Source organism: Cucumis sativus, chromosome 1, assembly GCF_000004075.3.
Source record: "Cucumis sativus cultivar 9930 chromosome 1, Cucumber_9930_V3, whole genome shotgun sequence".
In the NCBI taxonomy this organism is placed as follows: Eukaryota; Viridiplantae; Streptophyta; class Magnoliopsida; order Cucurbitales; family Cucurbitaceae; genus Cucumis; species Cucumis sativus.
In genome coordinates this window covers 1,580,395-1,607,393 of record NC_026655.2, presented here as the reverse complement: position 1 = coordinate 1,607,393, position 26,999 = coordinate 1,580,395, and the positions used below count along the sequence as shown (strand labels likewise).

Genomic DNA, 26,999 nt, shown 5'->3' with positions numbered 1-26,999 from the left:
AAGGAAAATTTAGTTAAACTAACATTGTTAGATTAGGAAAAACTTTGGCAACATTCTTGTGTGTGATAAATAATTTATGAGATTTGATTTTGGTAATATTTTGGTCTTTCGTGTTACTTTTTAATCTAACAAAATTAATTGTACTATGACATGTTATTATCATTTATTTTTTCGTTTGACCATTTAATATCATCTAGGGGATGCTACAAATGAAATTTATTTATTAGGCTAAGTAAAGCGTGAATATGTTGTAGTAAAATTGGATTTTAACGAAATAACTCACAAGCCAATTGAAGAGAAGGAAAAAGAAGTCCGATATGAAGATCAAATCCTAATTGGTTGAAGATTAGGAAAACTCGGTTGTATCTTCATTCTAAGAGTAAAGGTAAAATGGTAAGTGAATTCACCTTATAAATACATTATTATAACTTGACTTAATGCCAAATTCCTTCCTGTTCTTGCAACCCTCTCTCAAAACTGAGTTGACAAGTAAGGTAAATTTGTGCATGGATCACAAAATGGTCCAGCCCAATTGCAAGAGCTCAATTTAGTATACACAAGGTTGTGTCTCATAAAATGTAGTGGTGTCATTACAATACTAAGGCATGCATTAAGCAAGATCCAATAACTTGTAGAGTAGTATGGAGCCATTGTTACATATGAATCCAAGAGATCCACCAAATTGTTTATAATAAAGAAAAGAAAAGGCAATTCACATTACATCATCTTTTATATAGAAATATATACCTTTTCTGGAGCAATATATCTTTGTCTTGGAACTTGCAAGAACGTGTTCAAGAAACAAGGATGAAAAATGATACTGATATTACTTTCTAAGAATCTTTGTGAAACTGAAACAACTGAAGATTCATATACACAGAGGACCAGAATTCAAACTTGATTGAAGAAAAAAGGACAATGATAAAAATCTACACAACAATCTGTATAAACTTCAAATTCTTGATTTGGCAGTGAACTGACTTTTTAAGGGTCATGGTTCTAATTTTGAACAACTTCTCAAAGAATGTATAGGCGAAGAGAGTGTTTGTTAAAAACTTAACAAATCCCAGGTAAAAATTCATCACCTTCCTTGAAAACTTTGAACTTCAGAAAACAAAGGAGCACTAACTGAGACTTCAGAAGTATCATCACTTACAGAAGCACTTGTAGATCCTGCTTTTGGTTGATTGTCATTTGGTTTGTCCAAAGCCACAAGGCCTTCGCATTTGTCTTCATCAGGGTCCTCGAGCTCTGATACTGCCTCTTGTAGTTGCAAAGCGTATTCTAAGTTCCATAGAACATCTCCCATGCTTGGCCTATCAACCCCATATTCAGCCAAGCATTTCTCTGCTGCTTCCACAAATTTCTTCAGTGACCCCTCTACAATTGAGCTGCTAATTTTAGGATCAATTATCTTCTCTAGTTTTCCTTTTCTGTAATTCTGCATTGCCCACTCTGCCAAATTTACCTGCGCTTGGAATACGAATAAATGATTAAACATACCATGACCTATGACTTTCGAGTCCAAAAACAACTCAACAAGGTATTAAAACAAAAGATCCTATATTCAAACTCTATAGAAGGCGTTGAAACATATTCAACACTGTTTAATAAGCCTAAAGTACGAATTCAGAAGTCTAGAAAGTTGTATATGTGAAGATAAATAAGGGCGAGTTAAGAATAATTGTGCAAAGGCTTAAATAGCTTACCTACTATTCAAGCCTTTTAGGGGGCGTTTGGGCCCTAAACCCTTAGTTACTCCAATTAATCTCAGGTGTCACAGCTCTTCCTCTAAACATAAGTTAGGCTATCCTAAATCCAGCCCAAATCCTAAACATCTCAAAATATCATTTGCTCCCTAATTAATATTTATAGCTAGTCATGGAATCATGTTTAGCTACCAATTTTCAAGTTGCAAATACATAGTCTTGCGAATATGAATAAAATTATTATATATTCAGGTAACATATCAGCTTAAACTTTTGGGTCGAGATAGAGGAAGAGTTGGATTAAGGACCTGCTCACGAGGCAACGTAGGATTGATGACTTGTCTTGCACATAGAACCTCAAAAAGAACAACCCCAAATGAGTAAACATCAGATTTATCAGTAAGTTGTTGTCGTCTAAAGTACTCAGGATCAAGATAACCAAAACTTCCTTTAACCGCAGTGCTAACATGGGTCTGTTCCAAGGATGGTGCAGCTTTTGAAAGCCCAAAATCAGCAACTTTAGCAACAAAATTTTCATCAAGAAGAATGTTAGTGGTCTTAACATCACGGTGGATAATGCCCTGAGCCGCACCAGTGTGGAGATAATGAAGGCCACGAGCAGCACCGATGCAGATTTCGAGCCTCTGTTTCCAGGACAGAGGAGGGAGATTAGAGCCATACAAATGGTCGCGAAATGGGCCATTGGCCATGTATTCGTAAACCAGAATCATCTCGGACTGTTCGTCGCAGAAACCGATGAGAGAAACCAGATGGCGATGGCGGAGTTTAGAGAGCATTTCAATCTCGGTTCTGAACTCGTTAATGCCTTGATCGGAACTTGGGTTTCCACGTTTAATGGCGACTTTTGTTCCATCTTCTAATGCTCCGACGTAGACTTTGCCGAATCCACCGACGCCGATCACTGCTTTCTCTTCGAAATTTTGTGTAGCAACCTGTAATCAAAGAGAGAGATTTAAATGTATTATTATTGCTTAATAAATCAACCAAAATAGGGAAAGGGTGTTCTTGGAAAGTACCAATCTTTTTAAATATTTTTAACTCATAAAAACCTTAATTTGTGAATTTAGACTATCATTTGATCTTTTCGTTAGATAGTGAGTGTGTCCGCTTCCCAATTTTGTCGTTTTATGTATCAAATTTCATGATTTCAATTATAAAAGACCTTTCCTTCAAACTTTTATAAAAAGAAAAAAAAGAAAAAAATTGAAAAAAAAAAACACGAGATTTATTACTTTATAGGTTAAAAATTAAAAATGATTTTTCATTTTGTAACTTTAACCCCTATATTTTTTTAAAAAAATCCTACTAAAATTAACCCTCCTAATTTAATTTGTACAAAGTTAATTGAAAAATTGTAACTTTCAATTTGTATTATTATTATAAATTTTTATGTATAATATGATAAATACATGGAAGTTTAAAATTGACAAATCAAGAAACAATAAAATTTTGAAACTAAGCAATATAGACTAAAAATTTAGAGAGAAAATTTATGACACAACAACAAAGAATAAAGTATTTGATACAATTATGAATCCGTACTATCTTAGTTAGAGAATTACCTGTAACTCATTGAGGGAGAAGAAACGGCCGAGACCAACGTTGGAGTAAATACCGGAGAAGCCAGTTCTGCTTCGGCGAGAGCTAAAGACGGTGGATGATCTTCTAGAACTGCTTTTAGAGGAGAAGAAACTGGCTGTGTTAGTTGAATTATTGTTATTCAAAGGAAGAAGCCATGAAGAGAAACTGTGTCTCTTTTCCCATCCATTTGGTCTGTTGTGCCATCTCAAGAACATGACACCAAGAAAAACAATGGCAATGGCTCCGATTCCAAGTCCCACAACTGCTATTATCTTCATTGTGCTAAGCGTTGAGCCTCCCATGTATGTTCCATCCACTGAAAATAAGCCGTCCAAGCTTTGTGCATCGTTACTCATCTTCATGATTTCCACTCCATTTAGGATTGCATCTTGTAGCCCTGAATCCACGTTTGATGGACCAACCTGTTTGTGTATTTGTTTTACCCCCAAATCAATTACGTTTATTATAGGGTGGTTTAGTAATCCTTTCAATTTTTTGTTTTTCAGTTTTGAAAAACAAAAATGGAAATGCAATTGGGCTTAGTCATTGTTTATCATAGTTTGTACTGTTTGAAACATTTGAATTTTTAGTCCAATTTTAGAAACAAAAGGGTTTAAAAGTTAAGAGAAGAAGATGAAGACCTGAATCATGATGGTGTTGTTCTTAATGTCGGAGGCATTAAGAACGAGGTCTCTGTAGTAGGGAGTAGAAAGATCACCGGTGAGTTGAGAGAGATCAAGATCAGCAATACCCATCATCCCATTAATGTACACATTGAAGTACAAATTATTCAAAACTTTGCTCACAATATCGCAAAAATGGAGTCTAATCAAATACGAGTAACTCTGTTCCACATTGAAACTCCAACTCATATTGAAATTCACTTGCATTGTTTTAGGATCTTGCATGTCCTCAGCAGTTGCATAAACCCAATTAGGAGCAATCAATGGAGTCAATTCAATTCCAGGGTATTTAATCGAGTCCAAATCCACAGAAACATTCTTCGAACCCTGTGGAAATTTGTTGTAAGCAGCATCGGTTTCCCATGTTCTTGACAACGTGTCGTTTTTAGGAACAATTTCAGGGCCACCCACATTAACGCGGTGGCAAATTTGCAAAGCAATATTGGACAATCCGTTGAAAAATCCCACCGGAGAAACAGAGTTAGCGGAATCGGAAAACAGAGCATCTGGAGCGGAGACGATTTCAATAGCATTGATGAAGGCAAAGGAATTCTTCTTAGGTTTGAATTCAAGGGAGAATCGATCGGTGGTGATGTTGATAAGGTATTCTCTGAAAACGATTTTGGGATTAGGTTTGATTGAGAAATCATGGAGGAGAACGACGGAGTCAGTGGTGACGGTGAAAACGGAATCGGTGAGATTGAAATTAGCATTAGGGAGAGGGTAAAAGTAGAGGCGGATCCAATGGCGTCCAGGTTGAGAAATGAAGAAAGTGTAGGTGGAATCGGTAGGGAAAATTCTGGCGGTGAGAAAAAGAGGCAATGACCAAGAAGAGAGAGGAGAAACGAGAGCGTTTGAGGGAATGGAATCGACGGAGGCTTGAACGTCTTCTTCGGTGGAAAGAAGAGAAGTGGATTCACGATCGGATTTGAAAATGCGGCCGTCGTCGAGACGGGTTTGGGAAGGGGAACCGCAGTCGATGAGATAAACGTCACGAGGGGTGAAGGAAGGGAATAAGGGGTTTTTGGCGGCGGAGAGAGTGGCAGAGAGGAGGAAGAGAAGAAGAAGAAGGAGAAGGGAGGAGAAGGGGATTCGAGGGGTTGGAGCCCTGGAAAATTCTCCTCCCATGGCCACCGCCAGAAGTTGAATTTCGGGTTAGAGCGGCGGCGGAGGAGGAGAAGAGGTAGGCATGAGAATCGGCGGGAAGAAACAGAGAAAGAGAGTTACATAGAGAGAAAGAGACGTTGGCGTTGGCGTTGGCATTGCCATTGGCATTCGCATTACCCATTACCCATTAGCCTTTACCTTTGGAGTTCGTTGGAGGCAACTAAGTGAACTACGTGCAAACCTCTCATGCACATCCCATATTCCTTCTTCCCTTCATTATTTTATTTAGGTTACCCCTAATTTCCAACCTCTCTTTTGTTATTACACACAATTTTCTGCATCAAATATGAGGGAAGTTTACACACAATAACATAACTATTTAGGTAAGGTTATTTAGTTAGTGTACTTGTACTTTTAATAGATTATTAGCTATTAATCTCTTTAATAAAAACTATATATATATATATATTGGTAAAGTGATTTAAGTACTTTATTTGAAAACTACTTGAAATAAACTTATCATGTATTGATTTTTTTTAATAGAATACTCTCTAAGTTTTGTACAGTTCAAATAGAACATAAAAAAGAAAGATAAAATAAGAAAAAGAACCGAGTGGTGCGGTGGGCCACAGAATTTCACTTTTCTTTTCTATTGGAAATTGGAATTACTACCAACTAACTCCAAACATCATTTTCCAATCAATAATCTTTTACTAAATGTGAACAAAGTTACAAAAGACTTCAACTCATTTCTTTTCTTTTGTATGTTTAATAATTTTATAATTTAATCTCATGTTAGTTTGACTTCTATTCATGTCTATGTAAATATTTTGGTTTCTATCTTAGTTATAGAAATTGAATTTAGTTACAAATTTAAACAACGTTGTTTGAGTAAATAATAACTATCACTTAAGATAATTTTTGTAATTTGAACATATAAATACTAGCAGATAGCATTGGTATATGACAATGCATTGCCACATGAACCTATGATAATGCACACCACTAACAAGTAACACCAACTACTTCAAAAGTCTTCTGTATTTAATAACATTATTATAACTTTTCTAATGTAATACATAAATATAGACATGGTGTTTTTGTCAAATAATTAATATTAATAACAAGAGAAATCTGATCTCCAAAAAAAAAAAAAAAAAAACAAAGGAAAAAGTAGCTGGCATTGACCAATTTAGAAGATAAATAGTATTATATATTCTGTTGTGCTTTGAATGTTTCTATGAAATTACTATAGAATTACAACAAATTCCCCATTTTATCCATTGCTGAGAGATAAGAGGAAGGATATTCGACTTTCATACAAGCTCCAAATAGTGGTACATTAATACATATGGTGACAACAACATTTTTCTTTTTCTTCAAGAATTTTATGATATGATAAATATGTGTGTTGATATGAACCAAAGAATGTTGAGTTTGAGATGTCAACTTCTTAATGGTCAATCATTATCTGCACAAACTTTGACCAACAGATATTAATATTACAACTGTTTTTCTTCTCATTGCATCTGACAGCCCTGTTCTTCTGCTTTGAGATATACAAGTCCACGCCTTATCCTCTGCACGTCAATACCAAATGATAGCCATTAAAGTAGTGTGAAGGTCGCCAAAAGAAACAATAAACAAATCTACAAGTTCTCGTCTCAGATTATCTTAACGGTTTCCATTATTGCAGGTTTGGCGAACAATGAAACATGAAGAAAGAAGGTAGAGAACAGCATGCATTTATTTAGGCAATCGGACTATAGCTTATGTTTGAATTAGCCCATATCTCACCCGTGTTCCATTTACGGCTTGTTTGATAGTTGAAAAATATGTTTCTAAGCATTTAGAAAATTGTTTCAAATGTGCTTGACATAGGGAGGTCAGAACATGCAGTTTCTATATAGGCAAATGGTGTTTTGTTACCTCTCTTGTATCCGTCATTCGTAGAAGTTCCAATCTTTCCAAGGGCCTCCGATTTGAAAGGGTAGCAAGCTGCATCAGTAAGAGATTACAATCAGCTTAAAAAATGTGCAAGTCCATGAATAAATTTGGTGAGAGGGGATGGAAAGCTACCCAGAAGCTAAACCGCTCAGGATCTCGCGATGAGGGCATCATTGCTTCCACGTTAAGAAGTCGATCCCGTTTTATTTGATCTGTCGAAAATCCCATTACGGGTCAAATTATGTTGCAAGAAAAAGAGTGCATGGAGGGTGGAAAAGGGGATCATAATTAAATCGTGTGACTTAGTGCTAAGAAATTAGCGTTCATATTACAGAAATTAGTGTTCAAGATTATGTTGATATTCTATTATTTATAAAATAAAATTACAGAAATTAGCGTTCTTAGGGCTAGGAAAGAGTCGATTCAAAATCTCCATCTCCTTTTCATCTTTTTTTCACATCTACATTTGCCCAATTTTTGGCGAACTTTCATGTATTTACGATGTGTCTCCAAATCCACATTGAAAGTCATGACTTGACATTAAAGCTGCAATGGTGGTTAACTTCCTAAATGGATGCCAAAATTTCCAAGGGAGGAAAGCCTCTCGGGAACCACTCCTAATAACATGGAGACTGGGGAGAATTCTTGATCTTGGGTAGGAACAGCAGAGAAACGAAAACTTTTCCTTCAATTTCTCTTTACCTTGACATCGTTAACCAAGGAAATCAATTATTTCAAAAGCAACAGCTAGTTCGAGAGAGCTCAAATATACCTATACGTCACCTAGAGATCAAAGCTAAAGAAGGAATTATATTCAACCCCACTCTATATGGGCCCATGTCTATGTTACAAACTAAATTGATTGCATCAACAAGTGAGTAAAAACTCCCGGTTGGTCCATCCAATGATTTGAGGTCCAAGTGGGGAATCAAGAAAATAAGGGGAAATTTTCAGGAAATATTTATCAGGATCTGAGGTTCAAGATGCAAAAATCAAGGGCATAGAGCATTTAATTGTTATAGCACAATTACTAAAATCACCGGTTGTTTTATAGCCTGATATCATCTCACATACCTCGTCTAGATGCTTCTTTTGCCCTCCTTATCCATGACTGAGCATACTCTGCTGCGTTAGTTGTCATTTCTTGCAGCTGTAAAGAGGCATACAGATATAAAACTTTGTACCAAACAGACAAAGTTTAGTCAATGAAATTTTGAATACCTATTTTGGTCATGAAAAGTGGGGAATCAAGAAAATAAGGGGAAAGCAGCTAGAACACTTACAAACATATTACTCAAAGACGTAGATAAATATAAAACCTTATGTACCAAACGTACTGAGTTTAGCAAATAAAAATTTGAAAACCTATTTTGATAGCGAAAAAAAAAAATAATTGCACTTTACATCATATCTCTATAATTTAGCCTCTCAAAATGCCACATTCATTCTAAATTACTATTGGTTAAAAATGGCAACCTGCTCGATATGGAATATTAAGATCCTGGCCATAAGGCAATGAACTCATCTGGCTTCTTTTTCAAGAAAATGTATTTGACGCGAAAAGAAACACATAAAGCAAATGGAAAGATAAATTTTCAGTAATTTACTTCTGTCCGCTCTATTGTCCCTTCTGGAGGAGTTATGTCATTCACCCATTCGATCTCTGCCACTCGATATCTGAATGAAGCATTAAAAGAAAATATATGCATGTTACTAAAACTGGAATATCTTCATAATTCCTTCAGTTCTTGTAGATTCCACTTAGTATAATTTTTTTTCCCAACGAAATAACTTCCTTGGGTGGGGGTACAGAAAAAGAAAAAAAAAAAAAAAAAGAAATAAAGAAAATCACAAAACCCGTATTCAAGTATGAGCAAAAAATCAAGGTGGTGCAAACTAACCCATCTTGATCCCAAGATCGAATAATGCGAAATCTTCGACGACTTTCAATCTGCAAAAGTTTTGACAAGCAAATCTAGCTTGAGTATGAGAAAACACAACCAGACTGATAGTAATCAAAGATCATGTATGCTTCTTTAGAGACAATCAGCAGCAAGCACATATAACTTGAATTTGAAATTTGGCCATCATTTACTTCTTTAGAGTGAATTTATGAAAGGAGTCTAATTACTTCATCAAAATTGTGCACATAGATATTAAATGATGAATAAGCAAATCATATCTTTCTCAGGCTATGTATACAAGATTTGAGTGCTCAAATAATAGGATTTCTTCTTAATGGAAAATGGTAGGATAATAATCCAGCCAAGTGATGCGACTTCTAAATGGGGCAAATGCTGTAAGACATGAGACTGTTATCAACACCATATACTACTTAATCTCAAAGCCACACTACTCTCAACTATCCGTAAGAACTGGGCTCAGTATAGTTAAATTATAAAATTTAACATTTGAAAAGGTCTGTTAGGTATCCCCTACAAATTTATACAAATAACTGACAATAATGTTAAAAGGGAATTTCTAATATACCATATTGGTTCGACCACCAAGGTTATAGAAACAAATATAAAATCATATAACAACAGATGCCTGCCTAACCTCTAGATAAAAACGTCCATCCGCAAGTGGCTCACACCTGGTAAGAAAAAAAATCAATAAGTGATGCTTCTTCCAATTAAGGGATACGAGGAGCCAATGTATATGACTGACACATACTCCGTAATTTCCACTTCACATGCAAAATCAGCAATAGAACCAGTTGTAGAATCCACTATAACCTAGGTGACAAACATATAAGCCAACAAAAATAAGAGTCAATACTTTAAGAAATTTATTATACCTTAAAGAAAAAAGAAAATGGGGAAAAACATAAAGAAATTTTTAAAAAAATGATAGTTGTGCAACATCTACCATTCCCATACGATGATTGCCTTCCATTACCCTCCTGACCTGTTATTTAATTAAGGAATAAGCTTAAGTAATTCAAAAGGATAAACATAAAAAATGGAAATACGGCACTTGCATGAATGCTAATTTAAAGAAAAACAAATTAACAAAGACAAGAAATTTATGGCCACGGAAACTTTTTCAGTGGAAAGGAAGCTTTCATTAGAGAAAAAATAGTGAGTTCAAAACTTTCATGAGGGAGAAGAGAAATAAAACTTGTAAAGTCAGTAGAAGCATGAAGGTCCCATGGAAGTGTTGGGAATCAAGATCATCACTTTTCTAAGTTTATACGGCAAAGTATCAGGATAGACAAAAGAAATAAATTCAAAAGGCTTATTCATCTAAATGAAAAACAAAAACACAAATACAGAGACAACAATATCACCCTGAAGGATAACTACATGCATAGAGAAGAACTTTATGGTGTTCAGTTCATTATATTTGATACAAACTCATCTCCTAGCAATCACCATTTAAATAATTTGCGTAACCTGTGATACCAAAAGAACTGACTAGTTCACAAAAGCACCTTGCCACAAATTGTTCTAAAGGCTCTGGGAGAAATTTTAAGCAGGCAATATGCTGTTTTAGATATCAAAATAAGCATCTTAGACCAACTCACCATAAGTCTGTAGCGGGGTTCAAATATGTGAAGCGGAAATTTCTGACATGGGATAACAACATCCATGACAAAAAGAGGCATTAAATCGACACCAAAATTTGTTAAACCCTCATTTTCTGACTTCCTTTCAGCATATTCCTCTGGAAAGTTCTTCTGTATAATGTTGCTCAGTGTAACACTGGTAAAAACCAACTGAATGTCATGCAAAAAAGAGAGATCAACCGAACTAGATAACAAATTAATACCATAATGTTTTGACTTAAACATGAGATATTTTCAACTTCACTACACTAATCTGCATATAGTATCACTACAGACAAGAAGCCTACACGTGGACCTATAAGAAGGTTGGAGCCTGTGTGTGCATATTGAGCCAAGCATTCTTTATGTACAGCCAACAGTCGACACAACAGCTAAGTTTATTTTAGAACTTCTATCATACTTTTAACCATTTTCCATAACAAAAGCACATATTTCTATGGGTAGAAAGAGATCAGGCGTGGCTGCTTCTTGGACTGCATTACCATGCCCTGATTACTACAACTACTAGATAAGCAGCTTACCTGATTGAACATGTTCTTGAACTGATAAAAAGAACTGTTCTGCACAACGGACATTTATTACCTATATTTCAATGCAATTATCAGAAAGACGATTCTAAGATCTTAGACCCCAAAAATAAATAATAATAATAAAATGAAAAATGTATGTTATCTATAGAAATTGAAATGCCAATGGAGAGCAAGATCACCAACCACGATCCATAGACTGAAATAAGCAAGAACGGCAGAAAGAATGCCCACAAGGAGTTGTGATGGGTTCATAAAGAAGCTTAAGACAAAGGGTGCAATCAAAGTCATCGCTACGATCTGGTAGCCCATGGCGTCCATTTCCCATCATAGTTGCAGCTATTCTCTCCAATCTCTGAAGAGAAGCCTGAAGAGGATTGCTACAAATTACAAGAAACAAACGGAAAAAATATTTCACGAAAAGGACTTTCAATCAAATGGCATACATTTCTATATAAAAACAAGAATATATTACCTTAGAGGGTCAATTTGAAGACCAGAAAGAATAATATCCTTTGCTATGGCATATTTTTCTAGCTGCAAAATTAAAAGGAAATTATAATCATTCAACATTGTATTTTAAAATAACAAAAAGGATAAAGAGATAAATTGTTGTAGATCATCGGTTATACTTATATTATAAAGATCGAGCTAGTTTTGTTTAAGGAATCAAATTTCATGAAAATATTAATGAAACTTCAACAGTTTCTTAAGCAAACGATTAAACTTTTCACTCTTGTCCATATTAGAAACACAGATTACAGGATAAATCGAGAGAAAAATCAGAATAAAAAAAATGGAGTGGAAGAAAGATAGAGAGAGGAGATAGATACTTGCATCATATATGCACAAACATGCAAACAAGCAACATTCGATGAGAAAAAAAATTAGAAAATGAAGCATCAATTCTTTTCCCATTAGAAGATGAAGCATTAAGGAAAACAAATTGGTAGACCAGTGAGAAATGCTGGAAAAAGTTATGTCAATTCACTATTATGAGACTTGTGGGTGAATTCTGCTTTCGACAAACTTCAAGGATGGGACTGACCAAATGCAAATATGCAATTTACAAGCAAAAATGTTGACAGGTTTGAGTCGGTCTCGTAGCAGTAAAATTTTTCACTATTTTAATTTCCCTTTCAAGTATTTATTCCTTTCAGATGTTCATTTCTGTAGATTTCCCCTTATTCTCTTTTAATTATTATTTTTCAATTTATTCCTCACCCTGGTTGACATTCTCGACATGTAGTTAATATTTCCATGATATTCCAGAAAAAACACATTGCGCCTCCTATTCACAGAAATATTGGTATGTCAACTGAAAATTTTCCTTGGATTTTTTTATTTGGAAGTTATGTAAATCTTTCTTTGGGGTCCCAAACAATTAGATATTCTTACGAGCATGAGAGCATTAGCCTTCAGAATATATGGTTTCACTGATTTACCGCGTAGGTCCATCAGCTTCTCAGCATCTTTTAGTGCAAGCTGAAATATTGTTGAAGAGTTAACAAAGTAAGCAATGTTCAAAATAAAAGAAAATAAAAAGCAATTAGCCAACAGAAATACCTCAGCATGTACTGTAGGATCCAACCCATTTAATGGTCGATATTCAGAAGCAGCTGGTGGTCTGTCTTTCAGGAACTGACTTATCCTGCTTGATGGCATCATTGATATAATGAATGGATAATACTGAAGAATGATAAAAAAATACATCTGTTCCGATAAACTTAACCACTATAAACAACCAAAACCTGATATAAGCAGCACTTCTATTGTTGAGAATAACTGGATCACCGGGCTTGATGTTATTAGCTCTTGAGTAATACTTGATTGCCTGAACCAAATATAAACTTCTATTTTATTTACAGATGCTGAGAATTAAAAAAAAAATGATCGAGCAATATGGACAAGGCAACGTCCTAACTAATGACATGGTGCACATATGTGGAAATTGATAGTTTAATGCATGCTCTGAAGATAAGATTTATAATTTCTCCTAGAGTATGAAGATGAAGACTAAGCATGAAGCCAAGAAATTCACCTCTTCAAAGTGATTATTTTTAAATGCTTGATTCCCATTTTGTACAAATTCAAAAACATCTCTGAACATGTCCCATGGCAATGAACCCTCTCCTTCATTGGCCTGCATTAAAATTGAAAGCCTCCAATCAAATCCCAAGACATGCATTAAATCGTCAACACAAGAATTGATGTTAGCCTTTAGCTTTCATCTCCAGTAATAATACTAAAAGGATAATTGCCATAATTTTTCAGCTTTTCGATCATTCTTTCAGCTACTGACTTAAATCGCATCTTCTTTGACCGGAAATTGCAGTCATCAGCCAACATGAACTTGTTGGGTCAAGGCTCGAGTAAGCTAGCCATAACCCTACAGTAGCCGTTAGATCTAATATTTCACCATTTCATTCTTTCTAATCACCATCAAGCTCAATATTGCAGCTCTTGACAGCTTTCATATGCCATATCCTACAATATCTCATATCGAAACAAGTATATTGTAAACAACTTTACGACCTGGAATTTTTTCTCTCTCTCCCTTTTCCCTCGACCAATCAAACAGTGAATAAACCATTAATGATTTGCTTAAAAAATAACCAAAAAAAAAAAAAAAAAACGACAACTACTACTACTACTTGAAAGTTGAACATGATCTATTCTATATAGATTGAACAACTCTATCCTTTAGTTCTCATAAAACAACCAGGGATGTCCCAGTCAAGCTCAAGTCACAGCAAGCATACACTTCAAACGAAACGATCAGATATTCTGAAGAAAGAAACGATTCAATTTTGACCCAGAAAGAAAAAAAAAATACTACTTTCATTTTTCCTTTATTAACTAAAGTTGAAGCATTTAGCTTAAAGAACAAGATAATTGATCCAACAAACAAAAAAACGGTCCAGATACATCCTTAAAATTTCCCGCCACCTATTTCTCACTCGTTTAACATTAAACAGCAAGACAACAAAGAAACAGTTGAATTTTCACCTGAATTTCGCAGCAAACAAGAAAATGTGCATGTGAGCCAACTCAAAGACAGAGTGCCCAGTTATTCCATCACAGTGAATTAAAAGAAAAGAAGTAAAGAAGAATCAAGAACCAGAAAAAAGGAACTAACCCAAATGTAGTCATCGATGTCGCCGAGAGAATCCATGGACAAACTGGGTGAAGGTTCAGACATGGCCATTGAAGAAACAACAGCTCCAAGTGTTGTGTGGGATGAAATTTCAACGCAGGAGAAGAGATTTGAAGGCAAAAGATAGAAAGAGTATTAAGAGGGAATTGCAATGAGCATCGTGTTCGTCCCTGAATCCTTCGTCCACACAAGGACCAGATTCTACTACGTGTTTTTCTCTCTCTTGTTTTCCCTCGGAGAGGGCCAGAGAGAGATACGAAGGGCTGAAATTTTTTTTAGGTATTTTCTAATATTTTTCTTTTCCTAAAATCACAATTAATTTTTGTTAAATGCAATGAAATTAAATTTGACATTGAATCACAGCCTTTGGATGTGTAAGATGATGATACACTTGGAAGGTCCGATTAACTTTCTCACCAAAATTAATTATGAAAACTTTATTGTATTTATTGTGTGTTTTTTTTATTTAAATAAAAATTTTGAAATAGAAAGACTCAGAGTTGAAAAGTATTCTATTATATGGATAAAGTTTGCTCACTTTCTAAAATAAATGCTTTTTTAACCTTGTAATAAAATTAATAAATAAATACCTAATTAAATTTAAAGAATTAGAGATTTTAAACTTTTTTACTTTACTCGTTTTATACTAAAGTTAAAAACTTGAAGTTTAGGAACGTTGCGTGCCTCTTTTGATTATTATCTAATTTTATTGTCTTTTTTCGTTTGTTTTTGTTGAAAATTGATGATCATATAAATACAATGGTTAATATAATAATTTTACATATTACTCAATAAAGTAAATCTAATGGAGCGGATGAAATCTACTGTCTAGGCCAGTCTTATAAGGATAGGATACATAGTCATGAGTCGAGATCGATTGTACTTATTTTTTTTTATGAAAATGATGGACGTTACATGTATTTCTTCCATTAGGTTATTTGTGGAGAAACCTATAAATATAGGTATGAATCAATGTTAGGATTTGATTCTCCACTTCATTGTCAAATAAATAAATTACAATGATATTTTAGACTTTTTTTTTTTTATAGTCAAACTTATAAATAAATTACAATGATATTTTAGATTTATTTATACATTAGGCAATGTCTTTTTAAAATCAATTTTTTATATATTAAATTCTAACCCTCTAAAAATATGAGTCTCTTCCCATTTCTATCTAAGTAATTTTGATCATTCAAATTTAATGTATATACTTTTTCCAATCTTAAATTTAAGTGAAAAAGTGAAAAAATAAGTAAACGTATTCGATAAATTTATAAAGAAAGCTTGTAAATTTAATTACATAACTTTCATGCAAGAAAGTACATAAGTAAATGTAGACTTTTTATCAAGTAAAAAGCTTCAACAACCATTCATCCCTTGAAATCATTTGAAATATATTGATTCATATTTGGTCAATAGCATTGATTCATAGGTACAAAAAAAATCAATAAAGCAATCGTAGGGATTAATTTTAAGTTTTGTGAGGTGTAACTGAACTATCATCAATCGATCTCCCAATCTCTTTTAATAAAACAAAATATAAGAATGGGAATGAAGATAAACAAAAAGCAACAAAAAAAAAAATAGTAGTAAAGAAAGAAATGGGAAGAAATGTTTGTTTTCTTTCAAAGGAACGTAGTTGCCGCCTAATATGCCTTAGAAGTACTAAAGAAAGAAATGAGAAGAAAGGTTTGTTTTGTTTCAAAGAAAGGTAGTTGCCGCCTAATATGCCTTCGGTTTTTTTAAGCTGTCGGCAGAAAAGGAAACTAAAGTTGATAACTATAGCATTAGACGGCATGGCCAGGGTGGGCAGCAGAGCCGATGGGAAAGCCACATCACTGATGCCACCGAAACCTGCCTCTTCAGATTCCATTCTTTACTATATTTCTCATCCACGTTCAACCAAATATTATAATAAATATGATGTTAATGCCAATTAGGATGTGATTTGCACGTTTCTATGTTCACACGGGGTTGTTGGGAGATTTACCAATCCAACACATACTTTACTACATAAAACAAGTGAAAACACTGACTACCTTAACTAAGGTTGAAACTGAGATCTCCCATTACTTAGATTGTAGTCGAGAGAAAATAAAAGAAGTGAACAGGCCATACCATGTAAGAGAGTTTTATGCTCCATTTTCCCACTCTCTGACATCAATTCTATTCCCTGTATTTTTCAAGTTCTATATGGACATGATTTGAACTTTAGATTCTTATTTGTTCTAAGCATCACATTGAGGAAATGGAATATTCTATGTCCATAACCTTGATACTGTGTAGAGCAGGCCAAACGATAATGTAGAACTTCTGCACATATTCTTTTGAGTGACAGAAGATTGTTTTTGGTAGTTGGAAACTAAAGGAAATTTGTGTTTGACCCAATTTCTGGCTTAATACAAAAGGTAATTTGATCATCAAATCCTTCTTTTTTAATGAGAAAACTTGACTTTCATTGAGAAAAGAGGGAAGAATACACAGGACAAAAGAGCCAATAAGGAATGGCGAACTACAAGGACGAGCTCCAATCAAGGGAAATAACGCTTACAATTACAGCACAAACACTTATGCCTACACTTACAGCACAATAGGCTTGTTCCAAAGTTCTCTAAAGTACAGATAAACACAACTCATCTAGCTGAGCAACTGCATGCATCTAACTTCATGAAAATTTGACTTGTCAGACCTCAGATAGGCAGTTTTTTCTCACAAGAAACTGAATAGGTCCCAGCACTAGTGGTTCGGTTGGTTTGAAGCCTCTCCATAAAAAGGATTCTGGCTTGGTAAATAGTAGCTAAATAGGCTTGTTTCAACTGGCTTGGTAAATGCTGTCTTATTCTATGGCAGCTTATGTTAATTGCAAAGGCTCTTTTGTTATCATATCTAAGTTCTGCACTAGGATTCAGAGGGAAATTTTCCCTCATCTCATCCAAAACCACTCACCAAATTGGATTTCAAGTATTCACACCAATGAACTAGCTAAGATTTGCAACCATAGAAACCAAACTGGCATCAAGGTCCATCATTTTGGTCAAACATATTAACATTAGAGTTCCCCAATATCAGAAACCAACGGAAAGAACAAAATTTCTATACGTTCTCACAGGAACCTAAGGCCTTAGGGCATGTTTGAGAGTAAATTTGTAATGGTTAAAATCACATTGTTCCTTCAAAGTATCCGCAATATGAACTTGAACTATCAAAGCCATACAGTAGAGTTCTCACCATCCTTCTTCCTTGGGAATTTAATATACCGACAGGCTTTTCTCAGTAATATCAAAGTTCTGACCTAGATTTGAATGCATAGTATTTATACCAATATGATTGAATCTAAATACATAGCAAGAATAGTAATGTTTGAACTCCTCAAAAAAAGATCAAATCTAAGAAAGAACATTGAAGAGGGGGAAATAAAGTACCTATACTCATTACTGAAACAGTCTTTTTAAGTTAATGAAAGAATTATAGTCTATCCTCTCCTCAAAAGCAGTATCAAAACGACAAGGGAAGAAAGACGAACTTGGGTATGAACTGTTACCAGCCTTCATCTGCTATGAATTGATGTATAACACCACCACCACCTAAAGGTAAATCACACAAGGAAGTGATTTGCTCACTTGGTTGGAGGAGCATTGCTTCCATGCAGAACTTGCCGCCGAATATTGTTTTGATCAACCGAGTCCAATGGAGTAGTTGTCTCATTCCTGATCCGCTTGATTTTTGGGCTCAAAAGCCCCCTATGGCGAAATCCATACAGTTTGAGAACTTGGTTGTCAGCAAAATTGAAAGCTCTCTCCATGCTACTCAAACACCTTTCTACTGGATAGTCTCCATAGCTACCACAGGGTTTGCAACCAACAAAATGTGTCACGAACGGCCATCTTTCGTCGCCTAATCCAGGGTGATATTTCTCAATCATTTCTTCATACCTATCGACTAAGCCAGCCCAGTAACCATGCAAATAGTATGAATTCTCAAGAAACACCTTATCCATCCATTGATCTTTCTGAGAAAGCAATAAATATATCAAAGCTGACTGATCATCAGCCTCAAATGCTGGCCTTCCCTTCAAGTTTGCAGTCAAAATCTTGCCAGCCTCTTCTCGAATAGGACCCTTTGGTCCCATTGGAGCCCAAGCATCCAGCAAATCCAAAGACCACTGACAATTCCTAAACAAAAAGCTTCCTGTATTGAGTGCAATCCAGGACTTTTGGTTGAACATCAAATCAGGGTAACCATGAACGACCAAGTTATAGTTATCATATTTTTCCAAAGGAATCTCAAATACCATATCAGTAAATAAAGCATCACTGTCCATCCACCAAATCCACTCAACCTCAGGGTGGGACAACATCAATCGTCGGATCAACGGCAACTTGGCCCAATACCCAGCAAGTTCCTTATCTAAATGAGCTATATTGTATACAATCTCAATCCCATGAAGCCTGCAATAGTCAATTTTATTCTTGATTGCCTTCAACAAATAATGATCCCCAATTGGATTGTCACAGGGTTTTGGGGGAGAACCAGTAACAAGCAAGATCCTAGCTCTTTTATTAACATAATTCGGAAATTCTGGGTTTTGATCGAGCCAAACCTTTCGTTCCTGATTCCAGTTAACAATCTTGGGTCCGAGCGTGTAAGTGACATTAGGGTTGATTTGGGTCTCGGCAGGATCATCCGGGTCGTTAGGGTCGCCGTCAGACCGAATCTCAGCGAGGATCCGGTTGGTTTCTTCGATGATATTCTGGTTCACAGCGTCAGCCTCGGAGCTACCAAGGTTGCCAATACCGATTGTACCACGAAGAACAAGGATGGTAACGAATCCACACAATATGGTGATCTTAATATTGTTGAAAGTTTTCTGGATCTGACGGCCACGGGGAATTCCAGGGAACCCACGACTTCTCCTGGCGTTGGCGGTGGCAGCAGTGGTGGGTAAACTATTCCCTCCACCACCAGCTCTCTTCTGAGCAGAGATATTATCTAGTCCCATGTTTCTTCTCCCTTCTCTTTCTACAAAACTCTCTTCTGAGCAGAGATAATGCAGGATTTGGAGCTAATGGGTCATGAGGGAAATGGGGTTTCCCTCTATCCAACAGCTCTCTCCACCACCCCCACCAATTCAATTATGTCAGCAAGATCGGGAATCGAAGAGATGAAGAAAGAAATGGAAAAAAAAAAAAAAAAAACAGAAAAACAAAGAATCGTGGAGCGAGAAGAATAGAGGAGTAATGGTAATGGATATAGAGTTATAGTTATAGGTAACGAAAGGTCAATTGATTGAGGGTAATGGTTGAGGAACAGCTAAGGAAGGAAGAAGAGAGTTATCTCAGCAAACAGCACCGACCGTCTATGGATCGATCAAACGCCATTCCTTTGAATGATTCGATGTTTTTTATGCTTTGCAATAATAAAACTAAAATGAATTTCTCTCATTTCTGATTGGATCCATTCTCTTCTAATAATTATTAAGATTTCTTCTTTTAATTTAGGGAATTTTTTTAATGCCAATTTCCATAAACAGAAATAAATATTTCCAACATTTGCAAATATAATAATTATACAAAAAATTTCTAAATGTTATTACATACTTCAATTATTATTCATATACCTATCTATTATCATTACAATAACAATACCAACTAAATATAAACACTTTAAAAATATATTTATGTTATTATTATTATTATATTTTGAAATGTTGGATAAAAACAAATCATTCTAAATTTAGTATGAGAATTAATTTTTGAAAAAATATTTTAAATGATGCTGTTAAATATTTATAAATTTATAAATTTTACTATATTTATAAATATTTTGATTTATTTTGTTATTAAAGTAGAAAACAATGAACAATCGAAAGAAAAAGAAAAAGAAAAGTGAAATTGAGATTTAAAGTAAAGGAATGAAAAGGAAATTTTAGTGTTATTCATTAATTTGTATTTTGTAGGCAAAAGTACTTACAGCTATTGTTTAAATTCGGATTTAATTTGATAAAATTAATTTTTCTTTTCTTTTTAACATGTTGATTAAAAAGATAAAGAGAATAAAGACATTACTCTATTTTTTTAATTTTAAAATTTTCAAAAACTGTTATTTTCTTGTTATCTTTTTTGTTTATTTTTTTTTAAAGTTGATATTACTTTAATAAAATATTTTTAAGAAATAAAGAAATAAAAGTGAGATCTATACTTAACTTCCTCCAATTTCCTTCTCTTTTTTTTCTTCACACAAAATTGTATTTTAAAAATAAAATTTTTAAGATGGTATGGTTTTAATATTTTGAAGAGAAAAAATGTAAAATGTAAAATTGATATTTTTAAATATGGCAAGAATGAAGCAATATATATATATGTGTAGAAATATTTTAGAACTCTATTAATAATAGATACAAACAAAATTGATAGGCTCGTGTTAATAATGTTTATCATTGATAAATTTTGAAATATTATATATTTTGTAACTATTTTCAACCGTTTATAATTATTTTTTATTAAAAATATGTAATATTTTATAATGTGTAATGTGTACATATATCTTTTTTTCAAATATGAAAATACATATAATATCTTTTATAGGGTGTTTGACAATTGGGAGAATTGTGTTGGGTGGGTAAAGAAAAAATCAACATCTTGTTTGATTTATTAATAATTAAAGAGGTTTACTATCTCGCTATTTACGTTAACTTCTTATAATTATTATTAACTCAACTCAACTCATTACTTTTATCACTAATCAAATGTCTCATAATTATTATTAACTCAACTCAACTCATTACTTTTATCACTAATCAAACGTCTCGTTGCAAGGAATGGAAATATAATATGAAAAGTTTGGAAGGATTTTAGCAAAGATTAAATCACTAGAAGGTGAGTTAAAAGATAGATAAATGTTGTGAGTTTTCATTTTCTTACTTCACAGGTCACACACACTCTATTGTTAAGAAAACACACTTTATTATTAAGAAAATTATGGCTAAATTAAACAAAATGTCCCAAATATTCAAAATGTTTTGAAAATACTATTGTTGTCCGTATATGAATACAAATCTTTAATATTTGTTTCAAATATTCTTGAACTTTTAAAAGAAACGTTAGTATTTTTAGCCTTGAAAAATAAAAATTAAGAATTCTATCTTTTGGGAGTGGGATCCTCAACATATCTTCTCAAGATATACCTTTTTGAGTTGGATCAAATATTCTTTTGGACTTTAGGACTCTGATATCATATCATATTAGATAAACACGGGGATTAACAAAGACATGAGGTCTCCTCATCTTTCCAAGGTGAGATCCTCAATGGCATATAATCCTGAAAACTTTCAAACAACCAAACTGCTGGATGGAAAGTAAAAAAAACAAACTGTGTTCAGATGCCACAGTGGCTGCTTGCTTAGAATATCAAAATCCAAGGAGTTTCCAAGCAACCACTGTGATAAGAATAATCGAGGGGTTGTTCTATGCTGGTTGTGCTTGGATACTCCTAGAGTATATGCAGACCAACTTTTTCTTTTTTGCAAAGAGTATAAAAAAAGGGCAGCAAAACACACACAAAATATAACAAGACATTGCAGATACCTAAGATCAGAAATGTTTTCATTAGCACTTGAATTATCCAAACCATGTGATCAAAGAGTTCTCCCTCTTATTTCCTTCGAAACTGAAACATGGAGACCAACTTTTGGCAGTTCATCAAAGTTATGGTCTAAATTTGAATGCACAACATTGATATCAATATGAGCAAAGTCTAAATACATAGCAACTCCTCAAAAGAAGATCAAAACAAAAAGAGCAGTAAACAAAGTACCTATACTCAATTACTGAAACACTATCTCTTTTAAAGTTAATGAAAGAATTCCACTCTATCTTTCTCAAAAGCAGTATCAGAATGACAAGAAAAGGAAGCAAGACGGACAAGGGTATGAAATATTACCAGCCTTTATCTGCTATGAATTCACGTATAACAACAACACCTACAGACAGATCACACAAGGATGTGGTTTGCTCATTTGGTAGGAGGTCCATTGGTTTGATGCAGAACGTGCCGCCGAATATCGTTTTGATCAACTGACTCCAATGGAGTGGCTGTCTCATTCCTGATTCGCTTGATTTTGGGGCTTAAAAGGCCCCTATGGCGAAATCCATACAGTTTGAGAACTTGGTTGTCAGCAAAATTGAAAGCCCTCTCCATGCTACTCAAACACCTTTCTACTGGATAGTCTCCATAGCTACCACAAGGTTTGCAACCGACAAAATGCGTCACGAATGGCCACCTTTCGTCGCCTAACCCTGGGTGATATTTCTCAACCATTTCCTCATACCTATCGACTAAGCCAGCCCAGTAACCATGCAAATAGTATGAATTCTCAAGAAACACCTTATCCATCCATTGATCTTTCTGAGAAAGCAATAAATATATCAAAGCTGACTGATCATCAGCTTCAAATGCTGGCCTTCCCTTCAAGTTTGCAGTCAAAATCTTCCCGGCCTCTTCTCGAATAGGACCCTTTGGTCCCATTGGAGCCCAAGCATCCAGTAAATCCAAAGACCACTGACAATTCCTAAACAAAAAGCTTCCTGTGTTGAGTGCAATCCAGGACTTTTGATTGAACATCAAATCAGGGTAACCATGAACAACCAAATTATAGTTATCATATTTTTCCAGGGGAATCTCAAATACCATATCAGTAAACAACGCATCACTATCCATCCACCAAATCCACTCAACCTCAGGGTGGGACAACATCAATCGCCGGATCAACGGCAACTTGGCCCAATACCCAGCAAGTTCCTTATCTAAATGAGCTATATTGTATATAATCTCAATCCCATGAAGCCTGCAATAGTCAATTTTATTCTTGATTGCCTTCAACAAATAATGATCCCCAATTGGGTTGTCACAGGGTTTTGGGGGAGAACCAGTAACAAGCAAGATCCTAGCTCTTTTTTATGACATAATTCGGAAATTCTGGGTTTTGATCGAGCCAAACCTTTCGTTCCTGATTCCAGTTAACAATCTTGGGTCCGAGCGTGTAAGTGACATTGGGGTTGATTTGGGTCTCAGCAGGATCATCCGGGTCGTTGGGGTCGCTGTCAGATCGAATCTCGGCAAGGATCCGGTTGGTTTCTTCAATAATATTCTGGTTCACAGCGTCAGCCTCGGAGCTACCAAGGTTGCCAATACCGATTGTACCACGAAGAACAAGGATGGTGACGAATCCACACAATATGGTGATCTTAATATTGTTGAAAGTCTTCTGGATCTGACGGCCACGGGGAATTCCAGGGAACCCACGACTTCTCCTGCCGTTCGCGGTGGCGGCAGTGGTGGGTAAACCATTCCCTCCACTGCCGGTTCTCTTCTGAGCTGAGATATTGTCTATCCCCATGTCTCGTCTCCCTTCTCTCTATACAAAGTATGTACACCCTCCGCTGAGGAACACTCGAAAGATCTAACTAAATACTTGCTATTTCCCTGAATACAATAGCTATCTCCAATTCTCCCCCCCACCTTCAATTCAAGTAAGCGATGAAGATGAGGAATCGAAAAGATGGGGAAGAAAATGGGAGAAACATGGAGAAGAAGAATAAAGGAGTAATGGGTAATGGGTAATATCAATTCATGGAGGTGATTAGTTGAGATTTTGAGGAACAGCTAAGAAAGGAAGAAGAGACGAAAGGGGAGAGTTGAAGAAGGAGAAAAGCTGAAGGAGCAAGTACCACCGACTGTGTGGGATTTGAACTATTGAAGGGATCTTCTTTCCTTGAATGGTTCGAAATATAATGTAAAAAAATAATAACTCATTTCTAAATTCACGAGCACCGAAAAACTTAGTTCAATTAGGTCAATCTGAACCTTTACCTTGAGTAGTATAATTGATTGAAGTTTGATGATTGTAATGTAAGATGGGATTGATTTAATGTGAGTACTCAAACATCATATGGGTTTGTCTGATCTGTGATTGGATCCATTGTTTTGTGATAATGATTGGGATTTTGTTTTATTTTCGTAGTTTTAAATATGAAGAAAATCCGACTCGGTATCTCCTTCTGTCAAATGGCGAAAGAACGTATTATTAGTTGGACACCACACTCCTATTTTTGTTTTTTTTTAATTCTCTACTTCAAATCTCAATACTATACTTCATTGAAATTTCCCCTTTGTTGATTGATTATTCCTTCTCATTTCCAATAGTAAATGCAATAAATTAATTATATTATAACCCAAATAACCAAAAGTTTGATTTTACATTTTCAATTGTAGTATTAAAAACTCTCCAAATAGGAACAAAATAGCATTCCAGTGTTATATTAATTAATGTCTCCAACTAAACAAGGTGGATGTAGTGAAAATGTATACAACATTCATCTTAGCTAACATAAAGTACATATTCTCGATCTCGATCTCAACCGATCAAAGTTTCATATCTTCTACACTAGATATGATTGTGGAGGCTCACAATCTTAGGATAAAAATCTTCCGAATCTCCATTCAAAACCGTTTAGGCCTAGAACTGATTTGCTTAAAAGAGTACATTCTGTGTGTATAGATAGATAGATAGATCTTATGGTGTATCATTAAGTTACTATACAAATCTTGAACAAGGAGGCCTATGAAATGATTTAATTTGACTAAGTTCCAAAAAATTCAAGAAGCTATTTTCAAGACAGATTCTTACTTACCTTTCTTTCTCTTTTCTTTTGGTTTCTCAGCTGCAGCTTTGTTCTGCTTCTCAGCACTATTGAATTCTTCAACAATTTTATTCTCAATCTTTCTTGTTGGCTTGAAAACCTTTGTGATTGAAGGATCCAAAATCTCACTTGAGCAGTTAAGCGAAACACCCATAGCCATGGCTTCCTCCCACAGTTGCCTCCCCATTTCAAATTCACCTCCTCTACAAAGCTTTGGTATAAGCACATCATAAACTGGCCCATAACCCCCCAATGAGCTTCTCTTCATCTTCTCAAAAAGCTCAAGTGCATAATTTGTTCTCTCTACACCACACAGAATACCAATCAAATCGTAGTAGAATTTTCGATCTGGGGTCAATCCTTCTTCAATCATCTCGTCCACAATTTCACGCCCTTTCCCAAATCTTCCAGTCAAGAACAACACTCTCGCCATAAGATAATAGCTTACGCAATCGGGTTGACAACCCGTTCTTTTCATCATCTCGAGGATTTTACAAGATTCCTTAACTCTCCTAGTTTTGCACAGACATGATAACAATATATTATAACTGATTGAGTTGGGAGAAATTTTGTAGGATCTCATTTCCATCATCACATTCAAGGATTCAGGCACAAGACCTGAAGGATTTTTCTCAACATTTTTCTCACAAAGACACTTGAGAAAAGTGTTGTAGCAGAACAAATCTGGCATGGTTCCATCTGACTTCATTTCTTTCAGTATTCTTCTTGCTTCTTTTGTGTTCTTCTTAATAGACCATCCATATAGAAGGCTTCTATAGATGCAACTCATTGTGCTAGAAATCTTGTCCTTGTGGTGCAAAACAACTCCTTCTGCTCTTTTAGCATGCCCTTTCGAACAAAGAGCAGTAATAATAGCTACGACAGTAAATTGGTCATGTGGGCATTTGTACTTCTCTAGGTTCTTGAACAGACCCAATGCTTCATCTTCTCTATCCATTTTGACAAAAGCTTCAGCCACAAAACCGAAAGTCTGGCCGTCCATTGCCCGGTCGGCTTTCTTAAGATTAGAAAGTAAAATGTTAACGGCAGTGTAGTCCTTCTTCTGAGCAAAAAAGCGAATGGCATTATTGAAATCTTCATCTTCTAAAGTGTGGTTTAACTTCTTGAGTGACCACAAGAAAAACCTAAGCAATCTTCTAGTGGGAGCTTCATTTTTGCTAGAATCAATAACTTGGGTAACTAATGAAGATGTCAATGATATTGTACATTTGTTCAAACTGGATTCCAATTCATCTAAACCACCGATCGTACATGAAATCACTTCACACAGTTTTGATACAGCAGCTCCATTGTTTACGGTAGAATGAAGGGAACAAAACCGATGTTGCGTACAGACGGATTGCGCAATGAAGCTATCCCATTTTAACTTCAACAATGAAACGCATCTTCTCAGCGACATTTCATCGAACAAATGGCGTGCATGCATTGCTATGCACGTAGAAAACCCAACACAAGGAAAAGATAATCGCGTGGGTGTCTACTCGCGTCAATAGCCGGAGTAATGTAATCGTCGACGTGGTTTCTTAGATTCGCCGGAGACGGAAAAGACTGCGTGTGTAAAAATGCCTCCAATCTCAGGCACAAAATCGTGGGTCTGAACCTGCTAGCAAGTAAACGGGTCATCGGAGAAGAACAACCGACTTCTACCTGCGTGGGTCGTTGCCGTTTCTCGCCAGAAAACGAGACCGGGTTGGGGGCGGCGGCAGTGTGAGAGAGGGGAAGAAGATGACTTGTTTATTTTCTCTAATTTTGCCCCTTTTTCATTCCCTTGATGACCTCATAAATAGAGCCTTTCTCTTCCTATTTTCTTATCTCATTCTCCACCTAAACTCTAAAATCAAAACCAATTTTCTCAAAAATAAACCAATATCAAAGAAAAAGTTGAATTCTAAAAAACATGAATTTGAAACATCATTTAAAATCTCCACCCAAAAAGTAAAAAATCTATATATTTTATCCTCAAATTTTAACCAAG

General features: G+C 35.2%; 4 protein-coding genes across 4 annotated transcripts; all 4 read right to left on the bottom strand.

The window, feature by feature from the left end:
- Positions 1-585: 585 nt before the first annotated feature.
- LOC101204351 (probable receptor-like protein kinase At5g61350) lies at positions 586-14,581 on the bottom strand. The gene is made up of 22 exons (XM_004138132.3): positions 14,286-14,581; positions 13,188-13,289; positions 12,898-12,980; positions 12,713-12,797; positions 12,545-12,631; positions 11,622-11,683; positions 11,333-11,526; positions 11,141-11,201; positions 10,578-10,755; positions 9,920-9,958; positions 9,725-9,786; positions 9,608-9,644; positions 8,950-8,999; positions 8,656-8,725; positions 8,123-8,198; positions 7,181-7,260; positions 7,031-7,099; positions 6,625-6,681; positions 3,953-5,149; positions 3,293-3,733; positions 2,018-2,662; positions 586-1,468 (listed from the first exon to the last, which is right to left on the bottom strand). Exons 1-22 carry the CDS (start codon positions 14,352-14,354, stop codon positions 1,082-1,084), a joined length of 4,131 nt encoding a protein of 1,376 aa, XP_004138180.2. The 5' UTR covers positions 14,355-14,581; the 3' UTR covers positions 586-1,081.
- A 2,999-nt stretch (positions 14,582-17,580) lies between these two features.
- Positions 17,581-19,720, bottom strand: LOC101204112 (probable xyloglucan 6-xylosyltransferase 5). The gene has a single exon (XM_004138131.3). The coding sequence runs from the start codon at positions 19,303-19,305 to the stop codon at positions 17,923-17,925; it is 1,383 nt and encodes a 460-aa protein (XP_004138179.2). The 5' UTR covers positions 19,306-19,720; the 3' UTR covers positions 17,581-17,922.
- Positions 19,721-21,886: 2,166 nt separating this feature from the next.
- LOC101203867 (probable xyloglucan 6-xylosyltransferase 5) lies at positions 21,887-24,195 on the bottom strand. The gene is given in 2 exon segments (XM_004138130.3): positions 21,887-23,252; positions 23,254-24,195. Coding segments are annotated over 2 exon segments (1,383 nt in total). The 5' UTR covers positions 23,701-24,195; the 3' UTR covers positions 21,887-22,316.
- Positions 24,196-24,593: 398 nt separating this feature from the next.
- Positions 24,594-26,919, bottom strand: LOC101214628 (pentatricopeptide repeat-containing protein At5g61370, mitochondrial). Its single transcript, XM_004138256.3, has one exon. The coding sequence runs from the start codon at positions 26,448-26,450 to the stop codon at positions 24,987-24,989; it is 1,464 nt and encodes a 487-aa protein (XP_004138304.1). The 5' UTR covers positions 26,451-26,919; the 3' UTR covers positions 24,594-24,986.
- Positions 26,920-26,999: the final 80 nt, after the last annotated feature.

Excerpts from the sequence above, each read along its gene's own strand:
- LOC101204351 (XM_004138132.3), bottom strand. The coding sequence starts at position 14,354 with ATGGCCATGTCTGAACCTTCACCCAGTTTGTCCATGGATTCTCTCGGC. Across the intron at positions 9,000-9,607 it reads ATGGACGTTTTTATCTAGAG|ATTGAAAGTCGTCGAAGATT; the intron begins GTTAGGCAGGCA and ends AAACTTTTGCAG. Across the intron at positions 8,726-8,949 it reads CGATCTTGGGATCAAGATGG|ATATCGAGTGGCAGAGATCG; the intron begins GTTAGTTTGCAC and ends TGCTTCATTCAG.
- LOC101204112 (XM_004138131.3), bottom strand. The coding sequence starts at position 19,305 with ATGGGACTAGATAATATCTCTGCTCAGAAGAGAGCTGGTGGTGGAGGG.
- LOC101214628 (XM_004138256.3), bottom strand. The coding sequence starts at position 26,450 with ATGCATGCACGCCATTTGTTCGATGAAATGTCGCTGAGAAGATGCGTT.